Source organism: Gracilinanus agilis, chromosome 2 (assembly GCF_016433145.1).
Source record: "Gracilinanus agilis isolate LMUSP501 chromosome 2, AgileGrace, whole genome shotgun sequence".
NCBI lineage: Eukaryota > Metazoa > Chordata > Mammalia > Didelphimorphia > Didelphidae > Gracilinanus > Gracilinanus agilis.
This window is the reverse complement of record NC_058131.1, coordinates 30,402,156-30,429,415: the sequence shown is the minus strand read 5'-3', so window position 1 is coordinate 30,429,415 and position 27,260 is coordinate 30,402,156. Positions and strand designations below refer to the sequence as shown.

Sequence of the window (27,260 nt, the reverse complement as noted above, 5' to 3'; positions counted from 1 at the left end):
AGCTATGTTAGCAGGAGAGCCAGAAGATGGAGTGAATGGGAAAAAATAGGTTTAAGATGAAAACCAATTTGTTACATTTCTGGGAGCTTGGTATAGGATGGGATGTGGAGGAAGGGTGAAAATTGTAAGAGTTTAAAAAGGGTCACCAAATTGTAACAATTAAAAGGTTGCCAAATTATAATAATTAAAGTTAAATTATGAGTCTGTTATTAGCTTTAACAATTTAGTTTAATAAAAGTAGAAATAGTAAAGAGAGGGAAATGTAGGAAGGAGGTAGAGAGTTGTCTAGTCTACCATCCTGAGTGCCATTCCTATGAAACGAAGCTCATACCCCTCCCCCCCCCCCAACAGTGTTCCAATCTTCAGCCAGAAGTCCATGAGAGTCTCTTCAGCAAGAGTCACCAACCCAGGAATCCAACACAGATACACCAGCACAGAAGTCCTCCCTCAGCAAGAGCCACCAAGGCAGCAGAATGAGTCAGAATGCCCTCAACTGGCTTTTATAAGCAGTTTTCTCCATGTCACTTCCTCTCTCTCTGGTTTCTACTTCACTGTGGGCAGATCTATCACATCTCAGGAACCAATAGTGTTAATGAATAAACAAGTGTGAAAGGCAGGAGACTCCCAAGTTCTTGACTGATTAAGTTAAAATAAACAAAAAGTTTAAATTCTCTTTCACAATCCCCCCTGTGATTCTATTGGCAGACGAGCATGTTGAAATCTCACAGATTTACTTGCCTAGTCTCCCCAATGAATCTTTTCACATAACCAGTTTATACCTCTAAAGATCTTCTAGCTAGAGGTGCATACAATATTGCACTTTCTCTAGAGGGAATTGTGATAGTTGGAGATGAGGGAAATGAAAGAGAAAGAAAGCAAAAACAATGATTGATAGGCACATTGATAAAAAGCCAATTAGGGGGCAGTCCCCTTTGGCATAAGATTTTACATTCAGAATAAATGTGTTCAACCCCCTTCAGTTCAGTTCATTATATCCCAAAGTTCACTCTGAATCTTCTGATGCAATGTGTGGCTTCCACAGGCTTCTTTATGGCACCTTCTCCAAAAAGATCTGCTTACTTCTAGAGATCTCTTTATCATCTCTGATAATCTGATAAGGACAGTTTAGTTGATAAGGAAATAAGGGACCCTGAACATCTTTTAGCTCATGCTTCCAGCTCTGGCTCCAGTAGCATGGAGTTTGTTATATATATTTCAAGACTCAGTTCACACAAAAGAACCCCCCCCCCAAAACTTCGCAGATGCGCAGAAGTTACAAATTATGTCATATTGAAACACGAAAGGTCTCATTGGCTTCAGAATAGAACAAGGCCAAGGCTGAATTTTGACTGGGTTCTTATCAGAAAGCCAGGTCGGGGAATATTTTTCTCAGGGTTGAATTGTCCTGCTAAACTTTTGGCCTTGGCTGTACCAGTCAACTGCATTCCTGCCCAAAGGGGGAGTGTTAACCATTTAACTTCTGGTTAGCTAGGAACTTAAAGCTTTACAATAAGGCCACAATACTTTCCAACAAGAAATCACAAGGATCACAAAAGGGGTCAAAAGAGGAGTCTCAGACTTTTATCTATTCTCTTATTGGCTTCCCATACTTACTTGATTCGTGATGTTGGCGAGTTTCTTTTTCTGAAATTTCTCCAAGATTTCAAACCTTGCATTTTAGGAAAATTATGCAAAGTATAGGATTGAGGAAGTGAGCAGAGAAAGGGGGAACTCAGTTTGGTCATGGAAGAGGTTCGTGATCACCATGATGAGGATAGGAAGGGGGAGTTGGTTCATCCTGGGTTTGAAGGGGTTTTCATCGTCCATTGGGGTTGAGCTCAGGGTGAAGCATGTCAGGGCCATAGGGAGCTCAGGTGAACTACTGTTGGGGACTGAAGGAATGGGGTTTCTCCTTTTTCCTCAAGGCTGGAGACTTGATGGAATGGCCTCTCTTTCCTTCCCTGGAGGGGAGGGAGGAGTCTATTGTTCTATGGCATGTTATTTATTTCTCCTGTTGCTGAAGAAGACAGGGGAGCAAGCAGGTGATCCAACAAGATGGAATGTCTGTTTTCTCCCCTTGCCTCAAAGCCAGGTGTGGGATAGAATGGCTTTTCTCTTACATGGGAGGCTCAAGAGTGAGGAAACTCAAATGGACCTGAAGAGGGATCTTTGCTTTAGAAAATGATCTCTTCCAGCATTCCAAGAGGCTGCACAGTCTAAGCAGATAGAAGGCTGTCTTGGGAATAAGGAAGACCTGAGTTCAAGTCTTGCCTCTGACACATCCCAGATATGTGACTGTGGGCAACTCTTGGTCTACTCCTGAGACCCAGGTAGCTCTCAGAGACAGTTGTCCTGATGGAGGGAGTTTCCTACCCAAGTTCAAACCAAAAAGACCATACCATGACTTCAGTTCCCTCGTGGGTATTTCAAACAGGCTCTGTTTTAGGTTCTTTGGCAGCAAAGGGACTGAGAAGGATCTAGAACCAATTTATTCCACAAGTATTTATTAAGCACATGCTCTGTGACAGGCAAGAGGCATTGTAGTCTAATGGGTAGAGCTGAACTTGGCATCAGGAAGACCTGGCTTGATGTCTTGCCTCTGACATATACTGATTGTGTGACCCTAGGCCAGTCACTTGATCTCTCACTCCAAAGGACAACTTTTTAAAAAATGCTTTACATTCTTAGAATCATTCTGTTCCAAGGGTTAAGTGACTTGCCCAGGACCACACAGCTAGGAAGTATCTGAGGCCAGATTTGAACCCAAGACCTCCTGTCTCCAGGCCTGGCTCTCTGTCCACTGAGCCACCTAGTTGCCCCTCAAGGCAACTTTTTCAAGCCATAAATTGCTGAGACGGTGGCAGTCTTCATTGGTGCATTTCCTCACCTGGATGTTCTTCAGTGAAGCAAGAGCCCAGCCCTGAGCCCTTCAGGGTCATGAGTTGGATACAAAGTGGAACAAAAATGAGAAGGGATGCTTAGTAGCTCATGCTGCTACGATACTTTAAAGTTTTCGAGGAAGAGTCTACAGTAACCTTCTTTGATCCTCAAAGCCTCCCTGGGAGATAGTCGAATGGGAGGTAATTCCGCTTCTTATCCCACTTCTACAGATGAAGAAACAGGCTTGAGAAATGACTTGCCCAGGGTGACACTGCTATTAAGGGTGGAAGGTGGGATTCGAACCCAGCCAGACCTGGCTCTGAGTCCAGCACTCTGTCTACATTGCCACTCCGTCTCGGGCTGTATTCAGAGAGGAATATCATTTTGGAATAAGTGTTTCGGCCTTAGGACCCTTTTAAGCTCATAAAAATTATCGAGGAGGGGGCGGCTCAGTGGATTAAGGTCCAGGCCTAGAACAGAGAGGCCCTGGGTTCAAATCTGGCCTCAGACACTGCTTGGCTGTGTGACCCTGGGCAAGTTGCTTAACCCCCACTGCTTAGCCCTTACCACTCCTGTGGCTTGGAACCAATACTTGACTCTAAGATGGAAGGTAAAGGTGTAAAAACAATTGTTGAGAACTCCAAAGAGATTCGTTTCTGTGGGTTGTATGTATTGAGGCTTTCTGTGTTAGAAAGAGGAGAAACCTCATATCCAAACAGTTTTGGCTTTGCGAGCCTCCTTTATTCAATAAACAATGGTGCCTACTATATGCTAGCTGCTGTGCTAAGTTCTGGGGACATCGAGGCAGTTTGAGAACCGCCGGATCCCTCTGTTCTCTGCCCCAGGCGGGGCGCACCTATAGCCTTGTGTTCAGGGCTGGGGGCTGGTAGAGGAAGGACAGTGATGAGTGGGAGAGCATCTGGAGTGTGGGGAAGGGCTTTGGGATCTCAGCATATGATTAAAGGAACTGGGGGCGAGGAGTGGGGTTATCCCGGAGAAGAAGGCGAAGGAGGCATGATAACTGGCGTGCGGTATTTGAAAGCCTGTCCAGTGGAAGTGAGGTTAGACTTGTTCTACTTGGCCCTACAAGGTAGGGAAATGGGTGGAAGCTTTAGGAAGCCAATTAGATCTCTCTGTCTCTGTCTCTGTCTCTGTCTCTGTCTCTGTCTCTGTCTCTGTCTCTGTCTCTGTCTCCGTCTCTGTCTCTCTCTCCTCCCCCTTATCTTCTGTCTTAAAATCAATACTGTGTATTGGTTCCAAGGTAGAAGAGCAGTAAAGGGTAGGCAATATGGGGTTAGGTGACTTGCCCAGGGTCACAGAGCTAGGCAGTGTCTGAGACCTGATTTGAACCCAGGACCTCCCATTTCTAGGCATGGCTCTCAATCCACTGAGTCACCAGCTGCCTCCACATTTTCCTCCCCATTAGAGTTGTCCTCAAGCGGAATGAGCTGTTCTAGGAAGTGGTGGGCTTTCCCTCGCTGGGAGCCTCCCGGCAGAGACAGGAGGAGCACTTGGAGAGGTCAGAGCTGGTCTAGACAGCCCTGAAGACCCTTCACCTCCGGATTCCCAGAGTTCTCTCTTGTTGGCGGGCTTGGCCTCAGTGCTGTAGACTCTGGAGCCTGTTATGTTCTTGCCTCCACCCTAGCCAGCACCACACGTGCTCTCCAAGCAATGTGGCCCCAAAAAAGTCAGCCCAAGCCCCAAAGGAAATCAGGTTGGAACTATTTTTAACTTTGAAATGAAAATCTCCGCGGATGAGTTAAATTGGAACGGGGCCCCCCAGCATTCTTTTCCCTCCATCTCCTTTCCACTGGCTTCCTTCACTTGAGCTCTTGCAGCCAGATCGCAGGGATTGATGGCCCCTCTGTGAATCTTCCAGACCTCTAGCTGTTGCCTCTACCTCCCTCCATCTGCCTCTTGGAGGTAGTATTTCTCCAAGGAAAATACCTAGACCGGAAGCTGGGCCAGCTGGACCTTAGTCCTAGTTCCATGGATAAGTAGCTGTGACCTTGGACAAGTCCCTTATGGTAGCTAGAGGTATCTCGAGGATGCATTAAGTACTTACTCTGTACCAGACTCTTGGCTAAGCACTGGGGAGACAAATGCAAGCCCAAAAGACAGGCTCTGGCCTCAAGAAGCTCACCATTCTCACGGAAGATCACAGATAAAGGACATTGGGGAGGGGGCAGGGCTGGGACGGGGCATGGCGCCCAGATGGCAAAAAAAGGGCAGAAGCTCACCTATTCCAGCCCAGTGGCCCAGGGGCCAAGTTCTAAGGTCTAGTGGGAGAGAGTAGAAGGAAACGGAAGGGACGGTGGCCTGAGTGGAGGCAGCTCCTGCATCTTTAAGATAGAGTTAGGAGGGGCCAGGCCTGGAGTCTGGAGGATCCAAGCTCAAACGTGACCTCGGGCACGTTCTAGCCGTGTGACCTTGGGCAAGTCATTTAACCCAACTGCCTAGCCCTTGCTAGGCTTCTGCCTTAGAACGGATACGAGGACGAAGGTAAGGGTTTAAAATAAATAGAACAACGAGCGCCTGCTCGCCTACCCTACAGGAGTCACTGTAAGGCCCTTTGGACAAGCTCAGATCCTGGGCCAGGGGAGGCCTCGGTGGCTCTTTCTTGTCTGCCAGTGGCTCGGAACAGTTTGTTTCACTGTTTGCAAGGGATTCTGGGGAAGGCTTGGCCGCAGGGCACTGGAACTTTGGTCCAAGTGAGGGCTTTGTTTCTTGGTCTGTGTTGGGGCAAGGGCAGTAGGAGAGATTCCAGACCCTGCTGGCTGGCATTGTAGAGAGCCGTCAGATGTCCCGGATGGTGCAGAGGCCAGGAAGAGAGGCTTGGGATGGTTCCTGGGGCCCTCCTCTGCTGTGCCGTGATCTCAGAGGCTGGCTCCCTCCTTCTGTCCTGGGTTGGGATCTCCCAAGATCCAGCCCGGGGCCCCGGAGAGCCAAAAACAAGGCCTGAACCTCCCTTGGTTCCTGGCCACCGCGCTGGCTCCTGCTCTAGCAGCCCCCATCCCGAGATGGCACCTGCCCCTCTTCCTGAGCTGGCCCTGGCGGCATTGTTCCTCTAATTGGTGAAGCTGCATCTGTGTCCCCTGGGCTCCAGGAGCTTCCTCCGGGCCCAGCGGAGCGGCAGATTGGAGAGACAGATTGATGCTGGCGAGGGAGCGAAGGCAGAAGTGCAGGGAGGCAGAGTTGGGTGCGGACCAGCTCCCTGGGAGGAATGGAGGGAGGCTTGTCTGTGCTTGGGGGCGGGGGCCTGGGGTGCCCAGCCCTAGAGCAGGCGTCTGCTGGATGGGGAGGACAGTCCCTGCCGTCAGGTCAGGCTGGCTGAGGCATTTGGGGAGGGCGGGCGTTGCCACCATGCCAGACATGTCTGTTTTCCTAGACTTTCTCACCCACTAAGCCTTGATCCTCCCCCAGAGGCAGGCAGGCTGGCTGGGGGTCACAGGATCATGGGAGCTCAGGTCCAGAGCTGGAAGGGGCCGTAGAGGCTAGCTAGCCCAACCTCTCACTTCCCAGATGAGGCCACTAAGGCAGGGGGGAGTCCAAGTGACTTGGCCAAGGTCATGCAGCATTTAGGCCCCTCCAGAGCCGCCATCCTCACGTTAGCTTGGAAGAGGCTTCCGAGCGAAGCCTTCCTCTGCGGTCTACACCCTCTGTGGGCCGGCGTCCAAGGAGACGGGGGCATCGTGGAGGGAGACTGCGAGGGGCCAATTGGCAGGCTTTGGGGAGTAAGAGTGAGAGAGCCGGGGCGATGCCCGGGTGGCGGGTCTGGGGACCAGTACGGCGGGCTGCCCTCAACACTTTAGGGGGAAAGCAAGCTCAGCCGGGGACACCGGTGTGAGCCGTCCGCTGTTCTTTCCGTCTGGGACCCCTGGAGGGCAGCCCAGGATGCGAGGCTGGAAGTCAGCAGCATGGTAGGGCCAGCTTGGGGACTTCCAGAGTCATCTGCATGGAGATGGTAAATGAAGCCCTAGAACCGAGGGGATCACGAGGCGAGGAGAAGAGACGAGAGTCCAGCAGAGTGCTCGAGGACCCCTGAGGTCAGTGTGCAGATCTGGAGGACGACCCAGCAAAGGAGAGAGAAAGAGGGTCAGAGAGGGAGGAAGAAAACCGAAAGGGAATGATGTTCAGGAGGCCCAAGATCAGGATTAGCAGCAGCGTCAGACGCTGCAGAGGGGCAAAGAGAATGAGGCCCGAGGAAAGGCCACTGGAGAAGAGATCGCTGGCACCCGGGAGAGAGCAGCGTGGGGGCACGATGAGGTAGAAGCTGGCCTTTCAGAGCGTAGACAGCCTTTCCAAGGAACTGAAGGGCGATAGTTAGCAGGGATGGAAGGATCTCGTAAGGGATTTTTTGAGGATGGAGATTAGGCATATTTGTAGGTAGCAGGGAAGGAGCTAGTAGACAGGGAGAGACTGGAAATAGGTGATAGAAAGGAGCAGCTAAGTGGCCTAGGAAAAGAACACCCGATCTGGAATTGAGAGGACCTGGGTTCAAATGTGGCCTCTGACACGTCGTAGCTGTGTGACCTTGGGCAAGTCTCTTAACCCTGTTTGCCTAACACTTTCCCTTCTGTTCTAGAGTTGTTGCTAAGACAGAAAGTAAGGGTTAAAAACAAAAGAAGCGATAGAGTGAGGATGACCGAATGGGCAATCTTTCGAAGACAAGATGGAACGGGATTGTTTGTACAAGGGTTAGCCTTGGCAAGGAAAGAGACGGCCTCATCTCCCGAGGCAGGATGAAGGAGGAGAAGGTGGCAGAAGGCATCGGAGCGATTTTTGATGTTTTGTCATGCCAGTTACGTCCAGCTCTTCATGACCCCATTTGGGCAAACATCTCGAAGTGCCATTTCCTTCTCCACTTCATCTTGTAGATGAGGAAACAGAGGCAAACAGGGTTAAGTGACTTGTGCAGGGTCACACAGCTACTCATGTCTGAGGCCAGATTAGAACTCAAGAAGATGAGTCTTCCTTGCCCCAGACCTGGCCTTCCATCCAATGTGCCTCCCAGCTGCCCATCTGAGTGATGGGAAAAGAAAGCGGGGAAAAGAATGTTCATGGCAAATGGTTTCCATTGTTTTGGTAAAACATGAGGCAGAGTTCTTAGCTGAGAGAAAGGAGGAAGAGGGAGCCACGGGAGATCAGAGGAGGGATGAGAAGCTTTGGAAGAGCCCCTCTGGAGGGCTTGACGGGGCCTTCCTAGGGGAGGTGTCGGAAGACGGCCTTGTAGCAGGGAGGGCCCAGTTAAGGATGTGTAACAAATCTAGGGACCCACTTAGAACCAGCGTGTGGTTTTCTCCATCTTCCTTCAGCAGCACATATAGGAGTGAAGATGGCAGAGAGGGAGTGAGCCGAGGCTCCACCGGGCAAAACCATGAAATGATAAAGGCGGGGCACACGTGTGTGTGCGTGTGCATGTGTGCATGCATGTGTGTGTGTGTGTGTGTGTGTGTGTGTGTGTGTGTGTGTGTGTGAGAACTCTTGCTTGGGTCACCTAATGTATTCTTTTTCCTTCTTGATTTGTGCCAAGAGAGAGACACAGAGAGAGACAGAGAAGAGGAGAGGAGAGGAGAAGAGAGACAGACAGACAGACAGACAGACAGACAGACAGACAGAGAGACTCGGAGAGAGACAGGAGAGGCTAAATGAATCACCGAAGGGCTCCATGGCCAAATCCAAACAAGAGCCAGATCTGCAGTCTTCTAGGCCAATTCAGTTTAGTGCAGCTACCATTTATTAAGCTTCTGCGGTGTGCCAGCCACCACGCGAGGTCCTGAGGGCAGACTTCCACTCTCCTGGGGGGGGGACACACCATTGAACAATAAGACACTGCAAAGCAAACACACAGTCATCTTCAGGAGGAAAGGGGTGCTGGGGGCGTGGGGTGGGGAAATGCCTTTTGAAGGAGGCGACACCTGAGTCGTGCTTCCAAGGAATCTAGGAGTGCATTCGAGACAGGAGGAACAGCCTGGACAGAGGCAGAGCGGCAGGAGTTCTGTCCATTGTTATTTCTGCTCCATCGTGTTGTCTCCTTGCAGTGTGCCAGTCATGGGGCTACTGTCAGATGAGTAGAGCTGAAGAGCACCCTACAGACCCTCTAGAGCAGTGATGGGCCAACCATGGCCTGCAGGCCAGATGCAGCCCCCTGAAATGTTCTTTCCGGCCCTGTGACATTATTCCTAATCTGACAAACACAATGAGTGGGATACAATACAATGAAACCTCGAAAGAGTTGCCTTAGAAACAGACTGACAGAGGAGCATTTCCTTTCCTTTGGCCCCTCTCTAGAAAGTTGGCCCATCACTGCTCTAGAGCAATTCCCTTATTAAGAAGAAGGAAACTGAGGTCCATGAGACTTGCCTAAAGTCATACAGAGAGACGGGATTTCAAAGAAGAGGTGCCGCGAGACTGGAGAAGGGCAAACACCCCAGGTTAGGAGGAGGAAAGGGCAGGGTGTGAAAACAATTCATAACTTTGGACTTCTACTCATGTTGAGTGATGGGGAAAGATGAGGGTCCAGAGGCAGAAGCCGAGGCCCTGAGCTCAATGGCCAGCTGTGCCACTTTTCAGCTCTTTGATCCTGGGCCACTGCTTAACTTTTGTTTCCTGATCTGTATTAGAGACAAATTTTTTTCTCAGTTAAGTGACTTGCCCAGGGTCACACAGCCAGTGAGTATCTAAGGCACAGATTTGAACTCAGGGAGAGGATTCTTCTTGACTCCAAGCCCTCCAAGCCCTTCCATCCACTGAGCCGCCCGGCGACCCCTTCCCAATCTGCAAGGTTCCCTTGCCAGGCTAGATGTGTGATCCTCTAACCCTCTGCTGGATGGAGTGATGGTTAGGCGGAGGTGCCCTCAACCCCAGCTGGAGGCCATTAACTGAAGCATGGGCAGGGGTGGGGGGTGATGCCCTAGCGCTGCAGCCTCCCATCCTCCCAGGGTCCCTCTAGGAGAGCCAGAGACTTCTGAGGTTTGGGAACTAAGGTAGGACTTGCTTCTCAGGGCAGTTCTTGGAGATGGGCTCTAGCTTTCCCCTTCCTCCTACCTCCCTGTTCCTTGGGCCTTTCTTCCTCTCCCAGGGCCCAAGGATGTTATGGAAAGAGCCTGACAGAAGTCAGGAGACTTGGGGTTCGGGTCCTGGCCCTCCCTCCCCCCAGCTCTCTGTGTGACCTTGGGCCAGTCCCTCCCTTTCCAAGGTTCTCAGCAAGGAGGGTTTGGACTCAATCCGTCATGATTTATCCAACATTTATTCAGCGCCTGCCGTGCGCCAGGCAAGGGGCAGTGGCAGAAGCCCCCAGCTCTGGGCTGCCTCTTACACATCCCTGCCCGGGCCCTTACCCAAATCACTGCCCCCCTCAGTGTCCTAGGCAGCTCCTTAAGGCCATAGTGAAGGAGCAACCAAGGACTGCCCTCAGGAGACTTGTCTTCTATTGCTGTAAATCACAGCTAAGGGGCTAACCCAAACCTGGAAGAGACAAGGCAGCTCATATGGACCTCTCTGGGGCTCACAGTGCCCCTGGGAAGCAGGCAGGCACTATTGTTATCCCCATTTTATGGATGAAGAAACTGAAGCTGGCAGAGGGTGAGACTTACCTGGGGACGTGCAGCTCTCTCTCTCCCCTACATCTCAGGCCTGTTGCTGGCTCCCTACTGTCCTCCTTGCTCCTATTTCAGATTCATTGTCTCACCTCCGTAGAGCCCTCTTGCCCAGGGCTAGCCTCATTGCCTACCTAGGATCAAAGGATTGTAAGTTTAAGGCTGGAATAATAATAATGTAATTTATATAATTTTTAAGGTTTACAAAGCACTTTTCTTATTATCTTTGATCCTAACAATCCTATGAGGCAGATACTTTTATTTATCCCCATTTTACAGAGGAGGAAATTGAGACTGGCAGAGGTTAAGCGACTTACTCAGGGCCCAGAAGCTGGGTGGCTCAGTGGATAGAGGGCTAAGTCTAGAGGCAGGTGGTCCTGGATTCAAATCTGGCCTCAGAAGACATTTCCTAGCCGTGTGACCCTGGGCAAGTCACTCAACCCCAGTTGCCTAGCCCTTACTCCTCTTCTGCCTGGGAATTGATAGACTGTAAGACAGAAGGTAACCGCTTTTTTTTTAAGTGACTTTCCCAGGGTCACACAATGAACAAATGTTGGAGCTGAGATCTGAGCCTAGATCTCTGGACTTCTTCCACGCTCTCATTATACCACACAGCTATTAAGCACATGAGTTTATCCTCATTTTTCCCCTGATAAAGGGGACACAGAGCAGTCTGCTGCTTGAAGGGGGAAGGGCCATTGAGCAGGGATTGTGGGAAAGGGCACAGAGAAGAAGGCAGGAGCTGAAGGCACACCCTGTGGGCCCTTGGTCTGAGCAGTGACTGGCATGGAGTGTTTCTGCCTTGGCCAGTGGGGGACTCCTGCTGGGGTAGAGCGAAGGACCTGTGAGAAAGTGAAAGGCCCCAAGGTGCCCGGCCAGAGATGCGGCTCTCTACTTGGCAGCTCTCTCCAGCAGGCGTGGGGGTGGGCAGGGGCTCTTTCAGGAAGCTTTCTTCCAAGGGATGGGGCTGCTGGGTGGGGAGGAGAGCTGAGGCTTGCCTGGGGCTTGGGAGGTGACCTCTCTCCTTCCGTCCCCCCTGGCAGAGAAACCCTTGGGAGACTTGCCCCCTCCCTGTGGTTTATGTTCCCTTTCCTGGGCTCCTGGGCATCAGGACCTGCTTTAGCCACACTCTTTTCCTCCAATCATCTGCCCAGCAGGAGGGACCGCCCCACCGTTGGCAGAACCCCAGCAGAAACCAAGGAGAGGACCTCAGACCAGACAGCCTCCCCTGAGGGATTAATAGCTTTTCTTACACAGCTGATGAAGAGTGAAATGGCCCATTTGCAGGAAATTGTCTCCCTCCTTTCTTTCCTTCTTTCCTTCCTTGTCCTTCACTCCTTTCTCTTTCCTGACTCATTTTTCCTTTTCTCTTTCTCTTTCCTTTTTCTTTTCTTTCTGCCTTGTCTTCCTTTCTCATTTTTCTTTTCCCCCTTCTTCCTGTTTTGTTCTCTCTCTCTCCATTCCCTCCCTTCCACCCCACCCCCCTCATTCAGGTGGTCCTATTGAGTTTGGGGTCCTGATGAGTCATCATCACTAGCATTTATGTAGAATCTTATAAATATCAACTCATTTGGTGCTCACTACCACCTGGAGAGGCAGGTGCTAGTATTATCCCATTTTATAGAGATGAGGAAACCGAGGCTGGCAGAGGTTGAGTGACTTGCCTAGGGACATACAACTATTAAGGACTTGGAAGTAGGATTTGAAGCTGGCTCTATCCACTGTGCCACCAACTCCCTAGTTTTCCTGGTCGGGTTTTCTAGTTTCCCACCTCTTGAAGTTTGGAAATGGCAGGGAGTCTGGAAGCCAAAGAGAACAGCTAAATCCAGTGCATGATTACCTTGTATTTATATAGCCTTTTTCACCTCTTAAAATATATTCACCTCTGGGATCTACCTTTTTGGACCTGCTCTGCTCAAACATGTAAGATGTGACCTTCTCCAGGAAGCATCCTTGGATTTTGCACAGTAGTTCTGGCCCTAGTACCGACTCCAGGTGTAATCATTTAACCTTTCATGAGGCTTTAGTTCCCTCATCTGTAAAATGGAGATTATTGGGACAGCTAGGTGGCATTGTAGAGAAAGCACTGAGCCTGGAGTCTAGCTCTGCCATCTTAGATGAGTCACTTAACAATGTTTGCCTCAGTTTCCTCATCTGGAAAATGAGCTGGAGAAGGAAATGCCCCAAATGGGGTCACTAAGAGTCAAACTCAGCTAAAACAACTATCCAACCACAAATGGAGATTATACCTATAAAGGTCATACCTATAAAGGTCCCCTGATGGCATCCCTGCCTGAATCTCTCTACCTCTGGCAATGAGAAAAGAAAACAAGGAATCCACAGAACTTGGAGATTCAATCCCAGCCCCGACTGTGGACTAGTCCCGTGTTGGTGAACCTATGGCATGTGTGCCAGAGGGAGCTGCTCCCTTCCCCCTCTCCATGCATGCCTAAGCAGCCCAATGGGAGTGCTTCCTCTCTCCCCTGTCTGGGGTAAGGCGAGGGGCTCACCTGTGGTCTGAGGGTTGTAGTTTGGGCACTTGGTCTCTAAAAGGTTCGCTATTACTGGACTCATCTATGGACCTATGGGCAGAGAGCTTGGCCTAGAGCAGGAGTCCTTTACCTTTTGATCCCTTGGCAATTGTATAACCGATGGGCTCCTGGACACCAATGATATTGAATTACAATTATCCAAGTATTAAGGTTCATAGACCCCAGTTGAAGAGCCCCTGAGCCTCTGGCCAGAAGAAAGGCAAGCAAAGAGGGGAGACGGGAAGAGAGGAAGGAGGAAATTGACTGCAAATGGACATTTCAGTGTTCAGCCATAGTCCCTGTCGACCCCCTAAGAGAAGCGAGCTGGTCAGAGGCCCCCAGACCAAGAGGTCGAGGTTGGCGTTCCCATCAGAGTTGGCTTATTGAGGAATGCACGGGAGCCTTGATGCTGGCAAAGAGCCTTTAGAGGCATTTTATCCTGCCAAACAACACACTTGTTAAATCGTTCATGGAATCAGTACGCTGGGTCCTTGTATTCTCTACCTTTCTGTCAATTGTATGGCTGTTCTCTTGCCTCATATCATTGGCAGAAACCCGCCTGCTCCCAGCCCAGCCATCATCAGCAATGCCTTCAGTACATCTCTAGATCAGTCTCATAAAAGCGGAGAGAGCCGAGAAGCTAGGTGTGTGGACTGGTACTTACCAAGGTGTCCTCAGCCGCCATTTTCTCCACCAATGGTGATGATATCCAAAGTGTTTGCCACTGCATGGAGGATGGCCAATGCAGAGTCCAGAAGGAAAGCAGATTGTCTCTAAATGCTGGGCTTTTCCACTTGGGGATGACATTGTACTGATTGCATCAAGGGCAGGAACACCATAGTCCTTCCTAAATAAGCTCCACCATCGCTAGATTTATAGATCTATTAGATCACAGATTTAAAGCTAGGGGATCTCTGAGGCTATCCAGACAAAATCCCCTCATTTTGCATAGGAGGAAATTGAGGGTCAGAGATGTTAAGTGATTTACTCAAGGTCGCACAGTCTTCTGACTTCTCATTCAATGCTCTTTCCATTTGGCCTGGCCATCCACACAAGAAAAACCAAGTGGATGAAGAATATCTAATATCTAGACTATAATATACAGCTTGCTGAATAGCATAGAGCTGGTGAATTCAGTATGTGCCTCCTTATAGATGGACAATGAGCTGGTCCCAGAATTGAAATAAAGGAGTATGGATGGGATTGCATTTGGAAAATCACTGTGTTCTTGAGCCTCCCAACTTTTTGAAACAAGGGTTCATCTCTAATACTAATATTCTCTTTTCCAAAATTCACAGTTTTATTAATACTTTTGTTTTTAATTCCAGTCATTTCTGGATGCATCATCCATTCCATGCCATTGCCAGTGATCTTTTTTTTTTTTTCAGATGAAAGAAAAATGGCTGCACAAAATGGGTCTATACATAGAAGACATCTGGCAGACACATCTATGCAAGATTTAGGGGGGATTGGGTCAAGGGTCACCAAGAGTGGATGAGTTGCTGTCTGCACTCTTTCTTTTTCAACTCCCACTTTCCATCTTAGAATTAATGCTGTGTATTGGTTCCAAGGCAGAAGAACAGTAAGGACTAGACAATGGACGTTAAGTGACTTGCCCAGGGTCACCCAGCTAGGAAGTGTCTGAGGCCAACCCCCCTGGGCCTCCCATCTCTAGGCCTGGCTCTCCATCCACTGAGCCACTCAGATGCCCCTGGCCTTCTTGATTCTAAGCCACACGCTTTGCCTCATGTTCCACTCTGCCTTCCAACAAAGGGAGACACTGTGCCAAAGAGCTGAGACCCAGTTCAGCCTCTCCCAGGTTCAGTGCCCCTCCTGCACAGGATCCTCTTCCACCCCCTCACCACCCCCCATGCTGTAGACAGGCCTTCCTTATAATAGAGAGAGTCGCCATTACCCATCAAAACCAGGCTTCGCTGCCTCCAGTCGTATTGTCGGGCTTGTAGGAAATAATTGCTGTGCCTTGGTTTATGAGGCCAGCTCCTGCTGGGACATGGCTGACGGTGTGGAAAGGGAGGATCAAACGAGAGAGGAGTCCTCAGAGAGCATCTTCTTGCTTTAATTGTGTCAAGTGCTTGCAAACAGAACCTGCCAGTGGAGAGAACAGGTGAAGAAATTCTTCCGCCTGTGCTGCTCAGCACCTTCATGGGGCACTGCCCAGGCTCACACATCTGTGGGGTGTCCGAGGTGGGACTGGAACCTGGATCTTCCTGGCCTTGAGGCAGTATAACTACACAAAACGACAGGCCAAAAGTGTATTGAAAATAAAGGCAGAGTAACTAGGCAGGGGTCACTAACAGCTGGGAGAGCCATGAAAGGTCTCATATGGGAAGTGGCACATGAGCCGAGTCCAGAAAAAAGGCAAGGATTTCAGGAAGGGGCAGCGAGGAGTGTGAGCAATATAGACGTGGAAGACAGGCTGGACAAAGGTATGGAGGGGGGAGATGGAAAGATCTTAACAGGAACTTTCAAATAGGCAAGTTTGCTGGAAATTTGAGTGTGTGAAGAGGAGGAGTCATGTGAAATAAGCCTGGAAAAATAAGCCAGTGCAGGGAGAGCTCTCAATGCCAAAGAGTTTATATTTTATCCTAAAGGCAATAGGGAGCTATTGAATCTTCTTGAATTGGGAAGAGATAGCTTAAGCCAATAAGCATTTATAAACACTATGTCCTAGCACTCCCCTGAGGTATTGGGGATACAAAGGAAGGGAGAAAAATAGGGTTTGACCTGATTAGATTCATGCTTTTAAAAATAGCACTTTAGCAAGTGGTGGGGCTGCTAGGTGATGCAATGGATAGAGCACTAAGCCTGGAGTTCAAATGTAGCCTTTTACTGGCTGTGTGGCCCTGGACAAGTCACGGAACCATGTTTGCTTCAGTTTCCTCCTCTGTAAAATGAGTTAGAGAAAGAAATGGCCAACCACACCAGGATCTTTGCCAGGAAAGTCCTAAATGGGGACATGAAGTTGGACCTGACTGAAAATGACTCGGCAACCACAGTCCTGTGGCATTTGGGCTTGGAGGTAACTGGGAGCCACTGGAGGTTATTGAGCTGGAGAGTGATGGGGTCAAAATAGCCCTAAGACTAGAGAGAATCCTGGATTTTGGGAAAATGGAGAGGCTAGCTATAGGGAGACCAGACAAGAGGTTCTAATAAGAGCTGGTGTTAATACGGAAGCTGAGTGCTTGCCAAAGAGTTTACCTATGCTAACTCGGTTGAACGTGGCAGCAACCCTGCCAGGCAGATACCCCAAGGTCAGAGGTGTTGCTGGTGTCTGAACTTCCCACATCCAACCCCTGCTCCCTGTCCCTGTAGAAGGCTTGGCAAACCAGGCTGCTTTTGTTCCCAGAGAGCCAGAATTGGAATCATCAGTTCTCCAGACTGGAGCACGCTTGCTAGAGACCATCCAGAGTAGCCCCATTTCCCAGTGATCTCCATGATCCAAAAGGTGGCTCTGGCCAGTGGGCAGAGAGACTTGCCAATGAGGAGGTTGCTTGGCTCCCCCTGCTGGTTGGCTGCGTGTTCAAACAGCTGGTGCCCGACTGGCACATAACAGCCTCTGCGAGAAGTGGTGAAGATTCAGTTTCCCCAGAGGAAAAGCCTCAGAAGAATCACTTTGTCTTCAAGTCTTCTCCCCCCACTTTCTGCTCTCCTCTTTTCAGTCTTCCACTTTCTAATGTGGTACAGTGGAAAGAGAATTAGATTGGAGCGAGGATCTGAGTTCAAAACCTGACTGCTACTTACTAGCTAGCTATATGACCCCTGGCCTCAGTTTCTTCAACAGTCTGGTCAGAGAATTTCACATGTTCAAGTTGGAATAAACTTTAGGGACCATCTTCTCATACCCCTTCATTTTGTTGAGGGAATTGAGGCCCAGAGAGGGGAAGTCACTTGACCAAATTCATAAATTCAGTAAGAATAGTGACAAACTCATGCCTTCTGTGTTTGAGTCCTGCCTTTAGTACTTAATAGCTGTGTGACCCTGAGCAAATCACTTTACTCCTTTATAAAATGGAATAATCCTGGCACCCATTTGGACCTGTTCCCCAGGGTTTGTTGTGAGACTCAAATAAGATAATGTATAGAAAACCCTTTGCAAGTCTTAAAGGCCTATGGAATGTGAATGGTTCTTAAGACATTTTTCTCTCACATACTCAGCCATCTTTGACCCCTCCTTTTCTCTCTTCTTCTATTCAATAATTAGTCCCTGGTCTCTCTGCCTCCTCCGGACTCTTTCCTGGTCTAAACTAGCCTGAACTAGCACTAGGGAGGGACTCAGCCTTCTCTAACATATTGCAGAGTCTCATAGAAGGGTGGATGTGGAGCCACAAGAACCCATGTTCAAATCTCCCATCTGCCACTTACTAATTGTGAGCCATGGATAAGTCATACCTGCTCCCTGAACATCAGTTTCCTCATCTGTAATATAGGGCTAAAACCTGTGGGAAGAGAGTAGGAGAATAAGCATTTATATAGCCCCTGCATAATAAGTGCTGCATAAATGTTAGCTCTGGTTATTATGATTACGTGGTAGGAGCTGTGCCAAGTGCTTTACAAAGATTATCTCATTTGATCCTTACAACAGTTCTTTGAGGTAGGTTCTGTTGTTATCCCCATTTTACAGTTGAGGAAACTGAGGCAAAGAGGGTAAGTGACTTGCCCAGAGTCACCCAGCTGGCCGTTGTCTGAGTCCACATGGAATCAGGTCTTCTGACTTCAGACTTGGAGCTCTGTGGTGCCCACTTGGTCTTAGAATAACTGCTCATTATTTCATGTGTGTGCGATCAGCCCTTCAGCTGACTAATGACTAATCAAGGAGGGTTATTTGTCTTCACTCAATTAGTCATCAGGCATCTGATGGCCACTGAAGAAGGGACTTGCTGGTCTCAGAGAGGTCAAGTATCTTCTTGCTCAGGCTTCCACGGTTAATAAATGTTTATAGTGGGCTTTGTACCTGGAGGGTAAAACTAGCATCCAGGGGTTCGAAATTGCAGAGACAGATTTCAGCACAATATAGAAACATTAATATTAATGGAGATTAATATTAATAAAATTGGTAAATAACAAACATTAAATATACAAATATTTATGTAATTTATGATATAAATATAAGGGCAGTTGGTAGTACAGTGGATAGAGTGCTGAGCCTGGAGTCAGGAAGACTCATCTTTCTGTGTTCAAATCAGGCCTCAGACACTTACTAGCTGGATGACCCTGGGAAAATCACTTACCATGTTTGCCTCAGTTTCCTCATCTGGAAAATGAGCTGGAGAAGGAAATGGCAGGCCACTCAAGTATCTTTGCCAAGAAAATCCCAAATGGGGTCATGAGAGGTGGACATGACTGCAAACCAACTAAAGACGTTGAAAGAGAATTTGATTTTGAATCTTATGATAGTAGATTTAGCTCTTGAAGGGATGTCAGAGATCATGTTGTTCAACCTGTCATTTTACAGATGAGGAACCTGCAGCCTAGACAGTTAAAGTAATTTGATTCAGGTCATGTAGATGATAAAGGAGAGGGATGGGTTTTAAATGTAGGTCAATGACTGGAAGTTATAGAGAAACAAAGTTGGGTTTAATATAAAGAAAAACCTAACAGAACTATTCAAAAATGGAATGGAAAACCTTAGGGGCTTGTCTTTTCCCCCTTGTTAGAGGTTTTTGAGTTGGATGATCATGTCATGAAGAAAACATTCTCGGGAACAAAATAGACCAAATGACTTCTGGCTGTTAGAGTTTGTAATATTTGAGTAACCAAGACTTAATTGGTAAAGTCACAAAAGGTCAGCTTAGTGAATAGAGAGCCAGACTTAGAGATGGGAAGTTCTGGATTCAAATCTGGTCTAAGAAACTTCCTAGCTGTGTGATCTTAAGCAAGTCATTTAAACCCCATTGCCTAGCCCATACCACTCTTCTTCCTTGAAACTTATACTTAGTATTAATTCTAAGATAGAAGGTAAGGCTTTAAAAAAAGACATAAAAAGGCAAATTTTTATAATCTACTTTAGCCTGTCAATGAATATGTATTCAGCACTTACTATCTGCCAGGGAGAGTGCTAGGCAGAGTGGGTAACAAAAAAGGGGAAAATATGAGCCTGACCCTCCAGGATCCCACAATCTGATGAGGGGGACAACATGCAAACAGCTGTGCATCAGACACATCTAGGGGAAGTGGGAGGTAATCTCAGGGAAAGCATTGGGTCTGAGGTCATCATTGTTCGTCCTTCATTTTCAAAGAAGACCAATGGCATCATGATGTGATATCTTGACTTGCGAGTAAATTGGAGTTCAGTGAGGAGAGTTGTACGAAATCATCCATCTCATTCTGGAGTGGGGGCAGGGGGTATTGAAAAGGCCTCTTGCAGAAAGTGAGATTGGAGCTGGGTCTTGCAGAAATCCAGGGAGCTCAGTTGCTGTGTTCAGTTCTACTGGGAAGTCTCAGGTCACTGTCTCACTCTTAGCTCCACAATTTAGGCTCTTGGTTCTGTTGCAGCTTCCTGTTATTAATGTACCAATATCTTGTTATTGTATATTATAACTTCTTCGTTGGGTTTAACTCTGATATCTTCTTTTTCTTTTTTTTCTTTCAGCTTTGGAGTGCTCAGAAAATCAAGCAGGTAATTTGATTTGGAATTCTTTCCCCTCATCTTGATGGTACTTGGACCATCCCTACTTCCTCTAGGCTTGTTCCTTCCTCTCCTCTGCATAGAGCCTTTTCCTCCCTTATTCTCCAGAACTAGATTCTAGACCATACTGGGGAATCTCCTGAAGAAGATCAGTCTCCCTCCCATTAGTGTTCATGATGCTTACTGTGAATTTCTTCTTCTATCCCCTTTGTTCCCATTGGAAAGAAGTGAATGTCTATAGGGTTGGAACAGCCCAAATACTGCCTTTGGTGGCTTCTGCTAGAGTCAGAACCCATGCAACAAACCATCCAGAGCCTCCAGGGACCTTTGGGCAGAGCTTGATTGTAGGCATGGTGTAGTATGGGAGAGTCCAAAAAGGGTGGACTGTGTGGTTTGAATTTGTTGACTATCACATGAACTGGCATGATGTTTTGTATTTTCTTTGGGGCATTCATGCTCTCTTTCCTCCCTCTTCTTCCCCAAGGGGTCCCTCTCATTTCTCCTAACCCCAGCCCCACCTGAACTCCGCCTGTTCTTAATGCTGTACTGTTTCCTGACTATCTTGCAGGCAATCCTACACCCGGACACCAATGAGAAGATCTTCATGCCTTTTAGAATGTCAGGTAAGCCCTCAGGGAGCCAAAGCATCCTAGCTCTAGAGCTTGAATGGTCACTTCAGGTCATCTGGACCAACCCCCCCTCCTGTGCACATGAGGTGAATTTATGTGTCCAAGATTACATAGGTACCATGTGACAAAGGAAGGATTTGAATCCAGATCCTCTAACAGAGCCAGTGTTTTCTGTTCCTTTTAGGCTTCCTGGTAACCCCCAGCCAAGGATGATATCCATACCCTGCCCTCCCCCAACAGAGATATGTTATACTCCTGTGCCCCAGAGATTGAGCACAAACAAAGGTCTGCACACACTGCTTAGTTGTTCCACCAATTGTGATCACCATATCCCAGACTAGACCAACCACTCGGAAAGTGCACCTCTCCCAGTCCTTGTTTTTGCCCTTATTTTCTATTTCCCTTTTAAAAAAATATTTTTATTGAATATATAAGTATATTCATATTTCCATTTCCCTTTTAAAAATATATTAAAATATTTTTATTGAAGCCTTTGCCGCATTCCCCTCTATAGCCAGGGATATGTTGGTGCCAGCTCAGACCAGCTCTCCAGGGGCCAGTTATTCAGATTTCATTGAGACTATTTACACCCTGGAAATGCACAAATTTAGGGTTAGCTGATGAATGCCTAGACTTCAAAAATGAGGGGAAATGTTAATAATGTAGACTGAAAAGGGTGCCATGGGTGCATGTGTGTGTGTGTATACCCACATATATATATACATACACATACTTACATATATATGCTGGTCATTAAACATTTTCCAGTATATCCTCCTGCCTAGATTCCTCCCTTTCCCTCCCCTCAAAGAGCATCTTTTTTAACAAAGCAAAAAGAATTTAAGTTCGACAAAACCAACCAACACATTGAAAAAGTTTAATGCTCTTTGCAGTGCTCTAATACCCGTGAGCCCCCAGTTCATATATCTTCTTTGGATTTGCCCTTCTTCCAAGCCTGTCCAATATCCCCCACCACCACCAGGAAGTCCTCCTGGAAGTACCAGCCCAGATACCCTGTGATCCCTTCTTTGTCCTTTGCCCTGAGTCAATGCCATTTACAATCATCATTGCACCTAAAGAGATTACTTTGTAAAGCAACCCAGAAAGGATCCAATGAACCTTTCACAGTCCTTTTCTTAAGGAGACAGAGAAGGATTCAGTACCTTCAAAGTGGCCAAAATGGAATGTCTAGAAAGCTCACTTCTGTCGAAGCATCCATTTCCAGATCAATGAGGTATTGCTATGGTGCACGGTTTATGTTGGGCTAATCAGGGAAGGCTTCCTGGAAGAGGGAAGATTTGACCCATGTTTCATGGACTGGAGGGACTCATTTTATTAGAAGAGGAGGGAGGAGATAAGCAAAGGCATAGGACCACCCTCAAGGATCACCTCATCTAGCTGGGACCATGGACCTGTATAGTAGTATTAGAGGCCAGAGCAGGAGGCAGCTGGTGTAGTTGGAATTATCGAGGAGGATTGGATTGGGAAGGTCAAGGCAGGCCTCCTCCAACCACCAAATCTTGACCTGAGCCTTAGAGGATGGGCAACATTTGGATGGTGGCATGGAGAAGGTGTTGGGCTTGAGTGCCAACTGCTTGTCACTGCCTGTACCATCAGACCAGATCATGGGATTTTATGGCTCTAGACGGAACCCAAGAGGGCATCAAGTCCAATCCTCTCATTTTACATAGGAGGCACCAGAGGCACAGAGATTTTAAGTCATTTTGCCCCAGTCCCAGCTCTTAAGTACCTGCAACAGGATTGAACCTGGATCCTCCTTACTCCTAGCCAGGACGCTAGAGTCAGACAACTTGAGTTCCAGTCCTGAGCTAGACATCTGATACCTTTAAGTCCTTGGGCTAGTCACTGGAAGCTTCCCCAACTATCCAACAAGGGGTTGGTCTCCATGGACTCTAAGGGTTCCTCTGCCTCTAAATCTGTGAGTTATGGTATATACCAGGGGTTCCCAAACTTTTTTGGCCTACTGCCCCCTTTCCAGAAAAAATATTACTTAGCCCCCTGGAAATTAATTTTTTTTAAAATATTAATAGCAATTAATAGGAAAGATAAATGCACCTGTGGCCATCACCGTCCTTCTGGATCGCTGCAGCACCCACCAGGGGGCAGTGGTGCCCACTTTGGGAATCACTGGTATATGCTAATCCTGACTCTCTGGGCCTCAGTTTTCCCATCTGTAAAATGAGGAGGTTGGATGAGATATTCCCAAGGCCCTTGCCATTTCTGAATCTATGATGAGATAATGATTGGTGGAGAGTAACCTGGGGGAAGGAGATAAAAGTGAAACATAGTCTGGACTGGGGGATCCTGGGAGCCCAAGGCCTGGAGGGTTCTAGCAAAGAGACTGGCCTGGCTGGAGGTATCTGCTATGTGTGCGTGTGAGAGAGAGAGACAACATTGCAGAAGGGAGGGGGAGGCCAGATTGGGGAAGTCTTCTGCTCCCTCCTGGGCTTCTGGGAAAGGCTGCATAGCTTCCAAATCTGTGATGGAAGAGAGAGGGAGTGTACAGCAATGTCCCTCTGCCCCTCTTGTTGCTGTCCCAGGTAGATCTCAGCCCGGGAAGGTCAGCTCAGAAGGAAGAACCCAGGCTGATTCTCAGAGGAGCTCTCGGGCCCAGCACTGCCCAGGTTCTGCATCTGAGAGCTCTCAGGAAATAGAAATGGGGGCACTGACTTGCTTCTCCTTCCCTTTCTCCTACAGGTTACATCCCCTTTGGAACTCCCATCGTAAGTATCTGAGCAAGCCTGCCTTCCTGCTGCCATTGCATAAGAACTACTCAAGTTTCTTAGCCATCATTGGTCCAGCCAGCATTCTTTGGCAACCTATTGTAGCCTCAGACTTTTCCTAGACCCTGTGGGGAAAACAAAAAGAATAGAGATGCTTCTCTTCCTCAAGGAATGTATAGTCAGAAAAGAGTACAGCTTGGTTGCATTGTGTCACTCCCCTGCTCAAAAGCCTTTAATGACTTTCTTTTGCCCAAGGAAAAAATATAAACACCTTTGCCTAGTATTTAAGGTCCTCTGGAATCTGACTCCAACTCTCGCAGGCTTCTTTCACATCCCTCCCCTTCCCAAGCTCTACATTCCAGCCAAACTGGACTACCAGCTCTTCCCCATTCTCAACATTCCGTCTTACCTCTGTGCATTTACCCATAGCCATCCCTCATGCCAGGAATGCATTCCGAACTCATCTCTACCTCTCGGGAGTCTTGTTTTTGCTTGTTTCTTACTCCTTGGAAAGCCTTTCTGATCCTTTCTGGGTTAATACTCTCTCCCTCCTCCAGTGACTTCTTGTTTACATTTTCAGCTCCATGTTGTCCTCCACGTCCCCCACCCTTGCAAAATGTAAGGGAATATTTCATTTTTGCCATTGTATCTCCAGCCACATGGTTCAACAGCCCTGAACCCAGAGTAAAGAAGACTTAAGTTTACAGATATTAGCTTTTTGACCCTGATCAAGTCTTATAACCCTCTGGCTGCCTCAGTTTCCTCAACTGTAAAATGGAGGTCCTAAGAGCACCTACCTTCCAGAGTTGTCGTGAAGATCAAATGAGACAATATCTGTAAAGTGCCTAGCACAGTTGCTGGCACACAGTAGGTACTTAAATAAATGTTTTATGACTTGAGCTCAATATTAATCCAACCATTGACTCTGGAAGCATTGACTGAATATCTGTTACGTGCCATGTACTGTTGGGGACATAAAGAGACAAAAGACACCATCCTAACCCCACTGCTCTCAGGGAGCTGATTCAGGTCCACAGAGATCTTCTAGTGTTCAGAGCCCCAAACACAGCAAGTGCTCCTCTATGTATGTGTTGAATTGGATTGTGTGGCCAGGTTCCTGGCTGTGGGCGATGGGATCCAGACAGTAGAGCCCTAAGTGAGAGAAAGGTGACTTTAGTGTAGCCGGTGAAGACTTCCTGGAGGAGGCAGGACTCAAATTAGACCTTGAAGGACAGTAAGATTTGCATAGGCAAAGGGGAGGAGGAGGGCTTAGGCAGTTCCAGGTGAGAGAAACAGGGCAAAGGTGAACAAGTGAGAATGAGTATGGACATATGGAGAGGGAGGAGATGCACTTGGATGAGACAGAAGGAGTGTGTGTGTGTGTGTGTGTGTGTGTGTGTGTGTGTGTGTGTGTGTGTGTGTGTTTGGGGCAGGGGGAGAGAGGCTTAGAGAGGTGAGATGTGGGCACCTCCCTATGCCAGCACAGGGTGAAGAGACGCAGAAGAAGCTCTGGCCTTGCCTCTTGGAGCTGATGGGGGAAGCAGGAGTCTGCTGCAGGGCATAGTCTCTGCCCTCAAGGAGCCCCTGGCATTATAGGGGAGACCCAGCTCCTGTCCTCAGGGGGCCCCTGGTCTGCTGGAGGAGGAAGGATATATTTACACATGAAGAAGGCACCAGAAATGCTTGCAAAGAAATAGACGTGGGGATGGAGATGAATGTGACAGAAAGTTATCTCTCCCTGGATGCTGCAGGGCTGGGCATGAGAGAGGCTGGAGAGGCAGGTTCCTCCTTCGTAATTATGCCTCTGGAAGAGGCAGCCAAGCTGCTCTTGTCCTGGTGAGTAGCACTGTCCACTCAGTCCAGCCCCTTGCTTCCTTCCTGCCCCTCTGGGGGCCATCCATCGGACTGCCTTGCCCCAGAGTCCCTCTCCTCTGTCTCCCTTCCACCCCCTTCCACACACTCCTGAAAGCCAGGGAGAAACAGGCTGGTTTTCTCTGGAGGATGCTGCCAGTTTACTCAGCAGATTTCACAGATCAGCTGGCACCCATGTAGTACCTTATTTTAAGCTTAACATTTGAAGATGGAAACTTTTTTTCCCCTTTGGGTGTGTAGTGAAATGATCCCAATTTATACATAAGCACGGCAGCTAGTCCGATGCTGCAAGCTGAATGGCTGAGGGATTCTTTATTTGTGCGACTGGTCTGGTTCAAAAGTCTCCTCCCTGACACCTTCCCTGACCAATCCCTCTTGCTCCGGCGACTCCATTGTCCCCACATCCATCAACCAACAAGTATGTGTTCAGTGTCCCATAGGTGTGAGACACTTTGCTCAGTTCTGGGAATACAATGACAAAAATGAAGCTGGACCAGCCCCCGAGGCATTCTCTTTCCCTCAGAGGAAATGGCACATGCTCATAAGTATATTCAAAATAAAAAGAAGGTAATTGAGGTGATGGGAGGGAACTAGCATCCAGAAGGATAGGGTGGTCCTCTTGGAAGAGGTGGTGCTTGAGCTGAGCCTTCAAAGAAGGATTGTCCAAAGCAGAAATGAGAAGAAAGTACAGTCTGGGCCTGGAAAGTAGCCTGTGCTGAAGCAGAGATAGGACAGCAAATAAGATAGTTTGGTGGGATCCTAGTGAGTGTGGTGTGGACTGTGTAATAAATCTCAACAGGCAAGTTGGAGGCTGATGGTGAAGATGCCCAACAGGAGAGTTTGTATTTTATTTTAAAGGCAATAGTGAGCCATCGGACCTTCTTGAGCAGGAGAGTGACATAGCTGTATTTATACTTTAAGAATACCTTTTTTTTTTTTTTTTTTAAATTTTAAACCCTTAACTTCTGTGTATTGACTTATAGGTGGAAGAGTGGTAAGGGTAGGCAATGGGGGTCAAGTGACTTGCCCAGGGTCACACAGCTGGGAAGTGTCTGAGGCTGGATTTGAACCTAGGACTTCCCGTCTCTAGGCCTGGCTCTCAATCCACTGAGCTACCCAGCTGCCCCCAAGAATACCGTTTTGACAGCTGTGAGGAGAACAGATCGGAGAGGGGAAAGACTGAAGTGGTGGAACTCAATGAGAAGGCGATTTCAGTAGTCTAGATGAGTGGTGACAAGGATCTGATCTAGGTTGGTGACCATGTAAATTGACAGGATCTGGCAACAGAGAGACTTTGCAGGTAGGGAGTAAGACAACATGAAGAACATTGGGAAAACTCAAGATTGGTCCAACTGAGCCCCAGTCATCCCTCCTGTGCCTTACCAAGAATCTCTTCTTATAACACTCCTGATAAATAGTTATCTGGTCTCTTCTTCCCTGATATCCCACCACAAGGTAGCAGTCATAGAAGCTTTCCCTGACATCCATTCTAAATTTGCCCATTGCTCCTTGTTCTCTCCTTTGAGGTCAAGTAGAGCAAAGCTCACTCTTCTTCCACATGACCATCCTTGAAATACTTGAAGGTCAATACTGCGTTATCCCTAGGTCTTCCATTCCATGGCCAAACTGCCCCTGCTGGGGCAGGATGTACAGTTTCCCCATCTTTCTTGCCTTCCTGGCCTGGGTCTTTCCCAGCTTGTCAATGAGCCTCTTTAAATGTGACACTGAGAACTGAGCCTAATGACTAGATAGGGTTTGGCCAGAGCAGAGGACAGTGGGACAGTCAGCTCTTAGGTTCTGGACTTTGCATCTCAATCTAGTCTGATTTACATGCATGATGTCATTCGAGTCTCACAAGACCTCTGGGAAGTAGGCACTCCATGAAATGGAGTGATGAGAAAACTGAAGCTCGGAGCAGTTAACTGACTATGACCTATGGTCACACAGCTGGTAAATGTCAGAGGTAGGATTTGAACCTAGGTCTCCCTCTCTTTCTAGCAGTCTTTCTGTATCATACTGCCTCAGTTACACTACTGATTCTACATTTTTCTGGGTTACCCATTCTTGTGTCTGAAAACCCTTCTCATAGAATTCTTCCCCTGGAGCTGATTTGAATTCTACTTGGGCAGCTAATCCCAGTTGTTCTTATCCTAATCCCATTGAAAAAGGAGCCAGCCATTTTGTACACCATCTCTTTCTCCTCTCCTCTTCCCCTTCCTTCTCTTTGCATTTCTGCCCTTCTTCCTCTCTTTCTCTCCCCTCTTCTCTTCTTTCCCTCTTCCCTTCTTCCTCTTTCCCTCATTTCTTCTCTCTTCCTCTTCCCTTTTCTTCCTTTCCCCTCTCCCTCTTCCTTTTCTCTT

The 27,260-nt window shown here is 48.0% G+C and overlaps 1 protein-coding gene across 3 annotated transcripts in view; it reads left to right on the top strand.

The window, feature by feature from the left end:
* Positions 1–27,260, top strand: part of SFXN5 (sideroflexin 5) — a 226,338-nt gene that overhangs the window by 78,336 nt on the left and 120,742 nt on the right. For all 3 annotated transcript variants that reach the window (XM_044663039.1, XM_044663037.1, XM_044663038.1), the window contains exons 4-6: positions 19,620–19,646; positions 20,224–20,278; positions 23,003–23,028. In XM_044663039.1, coding sequence (XP_044518974.1) covers positions 19,620–19,646; positions 20,224–20,278; positions 23,003–23,028 — 108 coding nt within the window. The remainder of the gene's footprint in view (positions 1–19,619; positions 19,647–20,223; positions 20,279–23,002; positions 23,029–27,260) is intronic.